Source organism: Haemaphysalis longicornis, unplaced genomic scaffold (assembly GCF_048455015.1).
Source record: "Haemaphysalis longicornis isolate Haplotype H1 unplaced genomic scaffold, Haemaphysalis longicornis Haplotype H1 scaffold_10, whole genome shotgun sequence".
NCBI lineage: Eukaryota > Metazoa > Arthropoda > Arachnida > Ixodida > Ixodidae > Haemaphysalis > Haemaphysalis longicornis.
Genome location: NW_027526204.1, coordinates 39,419,022 through 39,431,518, shown reverse-complemented (window position 1 = coordinate 39,431,518; position 12,497 = coordinate 39,419,022). Strand labels below are relative to the sequence as shown.

The 12,497-nt window shown below is 46.0% G+C and overlaps 1 protein-coding gene across 2 annotated transcripts in view; it reads left to right on the top strand.

Annotated features, from left to right (window-relative positions):
- LOC144158393 (ATP-binding cassette sub-family C member 2-like) overlaps window positions 1-12,497 on the top strand; it is a 164,139-nt gene that overhangs the window by 94,102 nt on the left and 57,540 nt on the right. For both annotated transcript variants that reach the window (XM_077689263.1, XM_077689262.1), the window contains exon 18: window positions 3,461-3,536. In XM_077689263.1, the coding sequence (XP_077545389.1) occupies window positions 3,461-3,536 (76 nt within the window). The remainder of the gene's footprint in view (window positions 1-3,460; window positions 3,537-12,497) is intronic.

The window sequence follows — 12,497 nt, the reverse complement described above, 5'->3', positions numbered from 1 at the left end:
TTGTCGAAAATTATTGGCATTGATATGCATTTCGCTTGGGTTCTTTGATAGTGGATGTGCGTGATTTTCAAGCGGCAGATTCAGTAACAAGAAACAAGGCCATCATCGGTAGCAAGACGATAGAATTCTTATCAGTTCGTGGAGTAAAAGGGGGAAAGAGAAAGAGAAGTAAAAGAAGGCCGCTGGTTCGTCTACTGAGACATCGCCTCGTGTATTTCTATTGAGACGCCAGGGAGGAGCGGCGCAGCCATCCGGGCGTCATCTCATATATATATGTATATATATATATGTAGCGAATCAGAATAAGAAATGAGGGGCTCGTTGAAAATAACACAGAAATAAGGGTTGGCAGTCGAGAAAACCTCGGAAAGCAAAGGGGAGGATGTGGTAGATCATTGAAACAGATTAAGAATTTGGAAAGAAAGAAAGAAAGTGAAGAAAAAATGCCCGCCAGGTGGGATCCGAACCCACGACCTCCAGAATACCGGTCTGGTGCGATAACCACTACGCTACCGGCGGGGCGATTTTCCTATTCACTTTCTGGGGTATTTATGTTAGGTAGATTTGTTTCCTGTGCTTGGGGGTGGTAGCCAGCGCCATTCGGACTAATCGGGGTGAAGGGGACCTTCTTTTTAACCCCCGGGTCGTGACTCGAGTGTCTACGACATGTCCAGAGTGGTCGACCAGCTGGAGGTCGTGGGTTCGGATCCCACCTGGCGGGCATTTTTTCTTCACTTTCTTTCTTTCTTTCCAAATTCTTAATCTGTTTCAATGATCTACCACATCCTCCCCTTTGCTTTCCGAGGTTTTCTCGACTGCCAACCCTTATTTCTGTGTTATATATATATATATATATATATATATATATATATATATATATATATATATATATATATTTCGAAAAGGCATACCCCGCTATGGCCCCGCCGCGCAACACCAAGAAACACATACGTTTACGATGAACCCGGTGGTGTAAGCACTGAGGGACTCCCGTCTAGCACGCGTGCAGAAGGCACAATATCACTATTGCCAGAGCCTTGAAGTGCCTTCATTTCCCATTAGGCATATAACAAAGTTTTTGGACAGACATGGGGAAAACATTTGTCCATTTCAACTTGACGGGCCGAAAAATCTATACAGCAGCCGGACAGCGGGCTAATACGATCGTCTTAGAGGTAGGCGAGGAGAGAAAAAAAAATACAACCAAGCTGCTGCTTCTGGGTGAATTGTTCATTCAAACATTGCCCCACGTCCTTTTAAAGGGAACACTGAAGAGAATTTGTCAAGCTCCCGTTTTTGCTTGCACTTGGTAGACTGACTCAACTGAAAACACTTTTCATCGTTTATCCATCTGATATGGCGGTATTTATTTTATAAAGCCTGAAAGAAGAAAAATTATCAGGCGCAGTTTGTGGCGGCTGTATTAACTGACAACTGTGACGTCACGTAAACGTGCTACGTGATTAGACGGTGTCCAAGATAAGCCTTCAAACAATTTTGGATTTCCGTTCTGTGAAACAACATGCTTCGCATCCAACGTTATCATTGGTTGGGCATTTTCTATATCTCATACCACGCTTCTGTCATATTGTCGGCTGTAAAATGCCTCGGATAAGCCTACCAGGACTGCTTGGAGTCGTAGCAATCACTAGCCGAGGCCTACGCAGTAGATGAACGCCCGCCGCGGCTCGCAGACGCTGAAATGCCATGCGCTTTTCCCCCCATTTTTAAAACTTGCCTCACCCATGCCTGTATCGTAAAAATCGTGTTCGCACCGGGCCAAGGGTCTTCTGATTCTTGCCGGTGTCACTACTTATGTCAGTAATTATGGAAACAGCACGCCAATAAGAACCCGCCAGCGCGCAAGTGTCAATCTGCGAGCGTTCTGGGAACTCGCTTTTGGAGCAAGGAATGCTACGGCCCTAAAACCTAAAAGGGTGAATTCAGTATCAAAAACATCGGCCGAACACGAAATCAACTTGAAAAAAAAAAGGATGTACTCTTGGGGTTCGAACTCGCGACTTCCAAAATAACACACTTAGCGGTCCAAACCCCTCGACCACGTATCAGCGCTGCAAGAGATGGAAATATGAGGTATATAATGTATAAGCAGTTTATAATACTACTGAGTTTTAGCATTTCAAGCCGCTTAGGTGACTTTTTGTTGTATAGCGCTCGGGCAAGAAGCGTCCCCGAAATTCCCACAATATCTCCCGTCCAGCAATTGTATTTCTTAGGTGGAAAAGCGTTCGCAGATGTATGGTCGTGCCACGAACCGCTGTTCTTGTTCAACCATCGCAAAAAGTGTTTCCTGCACTCCAGTTTTACGCTGTACGGTAAAACGTTCGGTTGATTTTATTTCCTTGGTACCTAAATTACCTTCGCTGACTCTTCCCTCGCCTTCAATTCGCCTTAGACTTTTCTAATAGCGTACCAGTCAGTGAAGCGTCACCTGTGCGCTTGTGCAGCGCTTGTGTGGAGTGACCTGGACCTGGGGCTTGACACAGTGTAGAAGCTAACAAACGAAACAGAGGCACGTTCTTCCGTTCCGAAAAGTGTCGTGGCTTAGTTTCAACTGAGCGAACGAATTGCGGCGACCCGTCGCCGGCTGGCGGAATAAACGCTGGGCCGATTGACTATGTCGGAAGGTCGGCGAGCCGTGTAGTAACGCAGTCAGGGCCAAATCATTTTTTCCCGACGTCACATGGAAACGCGACACAAAATGGGCGAGGATGCAGAGAAAAGGATAGCATTTTCGAGTTGATTTTTCTACTAAATAAGTTCACGTAAACGCACCCACAGTGGTAGAAACCGGGCCCGGGGAATCCGGACTAGAATTTGCACTACTAATGCCGCAATGTTTACAAATCACTTCAGTATCACTTTAAGCAGACGTGCATGTGGGTAGGATGGCATGCACTTTGCCGCCAGGTATACAAGTTAGGTTTGAAATTTTAGGGTGGATGCTTACGGGTGCTATTACAAAAGAAAAAACGACGAACAATTATGTGAGAAAAACATGTCCAAAAACATAGATAAGAACACCTAAGAGCCGTTCAGCGAAGTAAGCGGCCGATTTCTGGTCTCTCCCTTCAGGAGGGAGATTGTTGCACCTCCGCATTTAACAGCGGCGAAAAGCGTGTTAAAAATGTCACGTGATATTTCCTGCATAACCACAACGTATTTCATTGTGCTAATATCCCATGGTTCGATAAAAAGGTGAATTTTCCTGGAACGTTTCTCTCCCATTTTCTACCGGATCCTAGTTTAAGCAACGTTAAATTGTTCCCACGGCTGTGTTTTTGCATTAGGCATATAGCTTTTATTCTTTACCCTCGCACAAATTCACAACTTTACTCCTGTTTGCTTGCAGCACATGGGCTTGCATGATGCACAACGTTGAATGTTTCTGATTTCTGGTTCAAAATGGCCGTTCTGATTTACATGTAATATTTTTTAGTACGGACACCTTTTGCGCCGACAACGACCCCAGCAAAGGTGTGACGGTCAAAGAAGAAAAAAGCGTTTCAACTAAGGTAAGAGAGAAAAATTATTCTTCAAAAATCCGTTCGAAATACCATCTTTTCTTCAAACATCATAGCTTTTAACGTGATGAGGATGTTTTTCCGCTTACTCTTTCGGCCACACATAGTTGTAAAAAGCGGTACTTTTCATTTATATTCCTCCGAGTAGAGATGTGTGAACTTCAGAGGAGATCACATTTCTGGTTGGGACTTCCCTTTACCCACCCTTGCGTGAAAATCACGTAAATAAGTATTGCTTTCACCTAAGCCGCATTATTTGGGGATAACCAAATATACTGATAGTAAAGACCTTCGCTCTTCAGAATGCAAGTCAGCTGACTCAGGCATGCGCCCAATTCAGCAGACTTGATCCGACCAGCAAGTAGCACCTTTACCTTCCTAGCATCAACTGTGCTTGCCATAGGACGGTCCTAGGAGGCGCGTGCTCTCATTATGGAATATGTGCTTACTGAGGGGTGCCAAACACAGCCATGAGCACGAAAGGTCCTTGCAAACTCGACACCAACAGTTCCCATCTGAAGTGTCCAGATGAGCTCAGCAATGTGACCTGGTTCAGTTTTTCCATACAGACGAAAAAGTATGTTGCGCATAAGTAAATTAGATTAAACATACACAAATTTGTCTTGAGCGAACAGGAAGGACAACGTAATATCACCCCGCATACAAAACCACAAATGACCCACCGCGTTGGCTGAGTGGCTAAGGCGTTGCGCTGCTGAGCATGGGGTCGCAGGTTCGATTCTCGGCCGCGGCGGCCGCTTTTCTGTTGGAGGCGAAAAGCAAAAACGCCCATGTGTAAGAGATTTCAACGCACGTTAAAGATCCCCAGGTGGTCCAAATTAATCCGGAGCCCTCCACTACGGAACGCCTCATCGCCTGCGTTGCGTATGCGAGTTAAACCCTACAGTCAAACAATCAACACCACTAATGGTTTAAACAACTTCAGGGAAAAGTTACAGACAACGGGTAGTAGCATAACTTTTCAAATTATAAACCAAATATTCCTGAACCCGCAACAAATATTACGGCAGTGTTTGGCCGTATATGAAGGGTTAAGGGAAGATTGCCGATTGGAAGTGTAAAGTGAGCGGATGAGATTTATCTTGTCATTTTACCGACAACAATTCCCGAAATGAACGCCGTGATGTAGCTGTTTAATGTACAGACATGACTTAAAATTTGGCAGAAATATTATTGGTGTCGTATTGTTTTCACTAGACATCATTCGCAAAATGTACCAACACCTGCCCATGCACTATACGCATAATTTTCATGGCTTTGTAAATATATTTACTGCTGCGTTATTATCTCTTGGAGGTGCTCAATGGTTAGTTCAGCGCCTTTTTAAAAACCAAGCCTAGCATTCTGTTACACGTTGCCGGCGCTGAAGTATTGCTGACCACGTCAATTCACAATATTGTTTGCAGCAGGTACACCGATGTACTTGGAAATGTGCCAAATGGTTGACGCTTCACGCTATCGCGGTCATGCGATCACTTTCTTAGAGAAGAAGCAACTACAAAAGACCATGTGTCTCGGATCCAGTAACGCGTTTTTAACACATGATGACAAAAGAGCGTGATAGTATAAATGTCATTGCGTTTTTGATGGTCTGCTATAGAAAACTCTCCTGGACGTACTCGTAAACCCGAGCATTTTAACTCATTCCTTTTGGCGTTGTTCACAGCCCAAGAGAAAGAAGACTCCCTTGTGCACATGACTGTTTCCGTGTGTGTGACAAGACAGCGTGGGGAAAATAGAGGCACCCATAGGCAGGTCAATCGGAAAAAAACTCCCACCTCCCCTCGTGGGAACCCCTGTGTAGATGCGACGCATAGGGGGTTGACGTTGCAGCGTTGGACAGCGGAGGAACGGCGCTGGAACGATGAAGTGGAGCGGCGCAGGCACCGCGTTTTATAGCGCGCATAACGGTGAGGGGACGCGTCGGCGCCAGTGCGTCTACCGGGGCTATGACGCAACACAATCCAACACAATCCACTTTAATCCAATCCAATCCAATCCAAGCCAAGCCAAGCCAAGCCAAGCCAAGCCAATCCATTCGAATCCAATCCAATGCCCCTCGCGAGAGAGTGTTCGCTATCGGAGAGGAGAGCGGGTGAGCGGCGGAGAGCGCAGCTCACGCGACGAGGAGAATGGGGGAGGGGCGGACACGGACAGCAACGCCGGCGCCGGATGCAGGGACAAGGCGAGTGAATGAGATGCAGTCGCATCTAAAACAACGAGGAATGAAACACCATAGAGAAAGAAATATTAAAAGTTTTACGAATCGAATGAACACATAGGTTATGATTCGTAGGCTCCGTAGTGTTCTCGACCACCCGGAGATATATAGGTTGCGGCGCAAATTTCGCATTCAGTTGATTTCTTCCTGTAACAGGTAAATAACCAGAACCCTGAATCACAATGAATAACGCAGTTTTTCCTCGAACAGTCAATGAAAGAGAAATACCAATCTTTAGTGAAAAACATCGTTTCTTTTCCCGTTTGTAATATGCTTCACCAATAAGGCGGAAGAAGAAACGTCCCAGGCTGCACAGGACTGTTCGGCCTAAATCAAGCCGGTGTACTCTGGCCGGTGATTTTCTGTCCGGCCTTTTTCTGGCAGCCATGTTCGGCCCGTGTCCAAATGTGGGCCTTTTGGCCGTATACGGCCGTACTCCCATGGCTGTCCAACGGACACACTGTCCGTCGGCCAGTCGACCGGCTTACGTTCATACGGCCAGATTCCAGCTGTAGGCCTCCGGTCATTCCAAAGCCACCCGTGTACGTCCGAAGTACGGCCACTGGATGACAGCCGAGATGCGGTCGTCGGCATCCAGCCGGGCTGAAGTTGCCGGAAATACGGCCGTGCTAAGGGCATTGGAGTTCAGCCACAGTACGTCATTTGTACTGAGGCCGGTCACTGCATGTCGCGAAGCAGATGCCTCAGTCGCGCTGCGCAGGATCACAAACCCAGAATTTTGGGTCCAATGCAGCCACATCAATGTGAGCCCACGCGCAACCAACAGCCGTCTAGCCTTCAGTGCTTAATTATCAGGGTCAATTGACACCAAAACTCATTTATTAAACAATGCTCACAAATCGTCGTTCCTTTTATTGCTGTGGCTCTTTTACTGTCGAATACACAAAATATTCGGTTCTTTGTAGACCTGGAATAGATGTATTATCTATGTCCTGATATCTTCTGTGGGGCGGATTACCTGCAATAACAGGGAAAAAAAAAGGGGGGGGGGGGGTATTGAATTTCACTAAGATGAAAGTGGCGCTTTTAGGAAATTTCATTTAGCACAATCTTCCTGAGTACTTTCATGTTCTGACTAAATCACCTATTTTTAAAGCATTTGCTTGACCAGTTTTGTTGTATATAAAACCGGCGGGAATGTCTTTACGAAGCGTTTTGGTACTCCACAAAAACTGCAGAGCATTCAATATAATTTCCTTCACACAAAATGTATGTCCAGTATTTGCCCATTTTTCTTGCAAGAAAATTTTCTACTAGATCAACTTTTCTGATGATCTTTCACAGGGCTGATCCTAGGGGTGATCGAACAAGTGCTTTCATTTTCAATTTTTTATGTTGTTTTCATGAGTTACGTGCACAACACTTAATAGCCCAAAATAACTTAATTTTCCTCTAATGTCGTACCACGGTAAAAAAATTCTAGACGCGTTGCGAATGACGCCTTGCTTCAGGTGGCGGCATTTGTATCCCTCTCTTGTCACCCAAGGAAAGGCGTAAGACTAGAGTTTCAAAATTTTTTTAAAACCATTACCATAGCAATGCTAGTATTCATACAGCAAACCTATCATACTGCAACGAATAAAACAAAAAAATATTTTATTGTTCAAGTTCGAATGCGTAGGCTTCTATTTAACCCCTAACCTCTCGTCATATAAACTCTATAGTTATTTATAATCCCGGCCGTTCTTAAAGCAGTGTATGTTACGATAAATGTATTCAGATGGAATGGAAGGTTTTTTTGTAAAGGTGAAGTTAACAAACTTTTTAACATTAAACGAATTTTCTGTATCACCACACCAGGATGTTATTAAATTAGTATCATGCTGCAGGTATTCGGAATCACGTTCATTCGCTATAGTCCTGTAAACTACAGAGTCATTGGCGAACATTATGAACAAAGAGTTGAGGCCAATAGTAATAACATTTATATATAACAGAAACAAAAGAAGGCCCGAAACTTATTCCTGAGGTCACGGGAACATATCCGGACGAACAACCATTGAGGGCGACCGAATGCTGTCTTAGAGAAATATACTCGGCTATCCATGCAATGACCGAACCATTCAGTTTATAGCCCGCAATGTACTAATCAGCAGCTGATATGGAACACCTGCAAATGCTTTTTTGCAGTACAAAAAATATCGTCAGCTACTTTACGCTTCTCTATTGCTAGAGCCAAATCGTGCGTGAACTCAACCAGCTTTGCTGAGCAAGAAAACCCCGATGAAATCCGTGTTTGCTAGGATGCTGGAGATTATGTTTAAACAAATGAGTCATTTCTGAAGTGTAGCTAAGCTCACCTTCAAACACCGCAACTAAATTAACATCCAGGCTTCGTCATTCACAAAGCTCGGTTGTTATGGCAAATTTAAAATAACACGTGTTTCTAAATAGACAGCCATGAAATCGCATGAAGAAGGGCAGGAAGTCCAACAAAATTGTGCACCATTGTTTTTCCCAGTATTTTGTAAGAATAATAGCCGCAAACTTGCGCTTTTGTGCTTTATCACCAGCAAAATTGTGCAACATTGTTTTTCGCAGTATTTTGTAAGAATAATAGCCGCAAACTTGCGCTTTTGCGCGCCCTTGCCTTTCTTTGGTGGGGAGTACTTGACATGGCGCCGGCTGAGCTCCTGCGTGGCGGGCGCTTGCTCGACTCCCTTTAAGGCCACTTATTCTGGTGAACCACCGCCACCTCGGGTCGAACATCTCTGCCGGGTCGATTTAGCCAATGGTCTCCATTTCTTGATGGGGCCAATAGCCCGAGCTGATGCGTCGACAAAGCCGGTGGGTGAGGCGTCAAAGCTGCTATGGCTGGCGAGGCTTAGCTCACCCGTCGGTGTGGCACAGTCCTCTTGTGGCAATAAATGGCATTCCGATGGCCTAAAAGGTTCCCTGGTAATGAGTCCTTGCACCTTGCTTGTTCACCAAGAACACTCATTACCGTTTCACAAACGAAGTTCGTTAATTTAAAACGTAGAAACACCAAGCGGATAAAAAGCGCGTCTGCGTCATTCGGCACCCTAACGGCTCTTTCTTCACCCAGGGAAAAACTGGTCCTACACCGGCGGGTCTCCTTCCAAACACGTCTGTGCATGAATTCTCGGCGCCCAGACCAGTGCCGTTGTTCGGCTGTACGCCGCTTACCGAAAGAATGTCGTATAACCTTAGACCTTACGTAGGCTGGCCTCCTCTTGAACACCGGTTGCCAAAAATTCTGGGCCGTTCGCTTGCCGTAATTCGGCCGAGGACCGTGAACCGAATGAAAAATGTGCATTCTGGTGCCGTGCGTCGGCCGGTCTCCTGTATAACACCGGTTGCCCGAAGAAAACGAATATTCTGCCGCCGGATGCACGGTTCACCACTGAAAAAGCGAATGCGAGGCAGTCGCGCTCCGGCCGGTATCCTTTCGAACACGAACTACCACAAAAATACGGATATTACGTGGCTGGTCGATTGCCGTGCTTCGGCTGAACATTGCTTCCCGAAGAAAAAACGGATTCCCTGAAGCCGTACCTCGGCCGTTCTTTTTTAAGTGCGAATGCACTTCTTAAGCGACCCTGAATCACGCGTCCACCGCCGTCCGTCCGTCCGCACCACATACCCACTTAGGGCGATTGGCCAAGAAGAGTTCCTAATTTCTTTAGCACATACCCACTTAGGGCGATTGGCCAAGTAATCTGAATCACGCGTCCACCGCCGTCCGTCCGTCCGCACCACATACCCACTTAGGGTGATTGGCCAAGAAGAGTTCCTAATTTCTTTAGCACATACCCACTTAGGGCGATTGGCCAGGAATCGGGCGTGAGAAGGGCTAATGCACCCGCTTAAAGGAGTACTGACACGAAATTTCAAAGCTGAGATCCGCTCTAGCAATCAAGTACAACGACAACACAAATAGGTAGGTGTCTGTGCATGGCACATACCCACGTGGGGGATTGGCCAGGAATCGGGCGTGAGAAGGGCTAATGCACCCGCTTAAAGGAGTACTGACACGAAATTTCAAAGCTGAGATCCGCTCTAGCAATCAAGTACAACGACAACACAAATAGGTGTCTGTGAATAAATGCATCTTTCTTTCTTTGTAGTTGTGTGTGTGTGTGTGATCTCTCTTTCGCGAACATTACCGAACCGCGCAAATTCAACTCCTGCATTCGCACTTTCACATTCTTCTCCTCGGGGAAATGCGGGGAATTTCTCAACATCGGCAGCCGAAACTGAACTGAATATCTGGCAGCCGGGTAGCTGCCGTTGTGCGTCTGAACACGGGTGGCCGGAGAAATACCGAAGCGCTGGCTGCGGAATGTTGCCCGCTCATCGTATGATCAGTGGCGGCCAGAACCTGGATGCTGGCCGGACATGCCCGAAAGCGGCCATAGACGGGCCGGTCTTGGGACACACTTTCTTCGCCGCCTGGGGTACGCCACTTTACTTTTTGTGGCCTTGGTGTTGCCCAAGTACGCAGGGTTGACCTCGGCCGCGGCGGCTGTTTTTCTAATGGCAGCATGAAATCACTTGGCCGGAACCTGTAAGAGTCCCAGATAGTCAAAACTATCCTGGTGCCCCACAGCGTCCCTTCTAGCTCAGCTGTCACTTCATAACTTAAAACACCGAAAATTTTAATTCTGTTGCGGCGGAGGGGGAAGAGAAAAATGTTCTGCGAATCTCATTCTGACAAAGAGGGTCGCCAGAAGACAAATCCGACAGCGGCGTAGGATTGGAGGCTGGTGGTATCTTACTTTTGGTCCAGGATAGGTTGCGGGATACTGAATATTAAAATGAGACCACTATCATTACAATTAAATACGTACAACAGTCTACAAAACAATTATGTTCCATTCCTTGTACGTGTTTCTAACCTAACGGGGTGGGTAGTGGTAGTGTCGGTCGCATTTAGCCGTAGGTCATGGTCCACGGATTTTTTTAGTGGAAGGAACTGTCTGAGAAGTTTGGACTTTACATTCAAGTCAAACGGCGGCAATAAAACAGATGTTATGTGGCGGATTGCACTATTCCTGCTTTGTTTCAATGAACCAAAAGAGGTGCATTACCGCTGATGCATCGTGTTTTGCGAAGAAAAGCCTCCCTACCAAGTTTCCCTATAAGACGCCTTTATGCGTCCAAACAATGCAAGCGAGGCAGTGCAGGCAGCAAATGTCTCTGGTTGCAAAGAAATCGCAGAATGCGCACAGGGAGCATGCACCTTGACATAAACTGTCAATAAGTGTCAACTAACTTCATAAAGTGTGCAATGGTGCTCGAGGAGCATGTCGTAGGATATCAAGAACAATCTTTGGAAGGCCGTACAGCTCACCTGCTTTCAAGAATATTGGTTGCTTCCGGTGAAATAAAAGCATTTCGTCGGTACGTTGAAGATACAGTGCAGACGAAGGGCTTGACATGGATAATTATCATCGAAAAACAATTATCCTATAACAACTCAACACAATCTGTATAAGCTGTGCAAAAGAGTATGAATGATTTATGACTGGGTTTGTATTCTGACTTGAGAATTACGAATCCGTCACATGTCCTTTGGAGAGGAAAAAGGTTCTGACTACTGAAAGTGGCGGGGTTAATCGTTCCCGCTTTTTAGGAGGACCGCGCTGTGGCGTAACTTGCATAATGACACGGCAATTAAAGAAGTGGGTTCTAATCGCACCCGGTGTCTGAGGTGGATTGGAGGCGCGCGTTCAAGTTGCAACAATTACGTCAGGAGAAAAACAGCCGGTTTCCGAGAAGTTTTTGAGTCTAACAGAACTCGCTTGAAGCTTAGAAGCATACAAATAGTTTCTCGCCATTCCAAGCTTTTGGTTTCCTCTCTAATGTATTTGGTGGAAGGAATTGAAGGTATACAGTAGCCGACCGTTTTTTCGGACTGCAAAAATTCGGACTTGCTGGATATTCCAGAATTTCCCGAGGACCCCCCCGTTGCTCTTCAGGAGGAATGTATAAAAACAATGGGTATTTCGGATAAATATATCCAAAATTAAGATTTTTCTGAAAAACATTTTTTGGACAGAGCTATGGTGCCACTAAAGGACGATGCCATTTTGAATCCTAACCACTAGGCTAGCTCCGGATTGAATAGAGATTGGCTTTACTCCCACTGGGGTAGCAACCTTTGACCTTGGGCGACATTTCGAGAGTTTGCTGCATGGGACAGCAGCATAGTGTTGAGCACAGGTGACGGACGAAGAAATCGTGCGCAAAGTGACCGCGCTACCGCAAAGCAACTCTGATTCTGATGAAGACGGTCTCGAACGTCCGCAATCACCAACGCAAGAGATTGCCAACGCTTTGGCATTGTTGTCAATGTTTACGCAGAAAACGTGACGCTTGCAGAGATGCAAGTACACGTTCTCACACGAAGGAGGCGTTTAAGCCAAAGACCCATTCGCCACTTCTTCAGTGCTGTTTAACTGAAATAAAGTTAGCTTTTGCGTCTCGCGGATAGTTGGGACTGCTCTTTTATTCGGACTATTTTTCGTTCCCCCCTGGGTCCGAGAAATCGGTCGGCTACTGTAGTACATCCCGCTATCAACATGCGCGTTGTGCAGCAGAACCATAGAGTTGAAATTACTGGCGCATCCACAAGTAGTAAGGTGCTTAACAATCTCAATCCGCAAAGACACGAGGTTATGCGGATTTACCCCGCGTCATCAGGACAGATTGCTTTTTAATGAGAT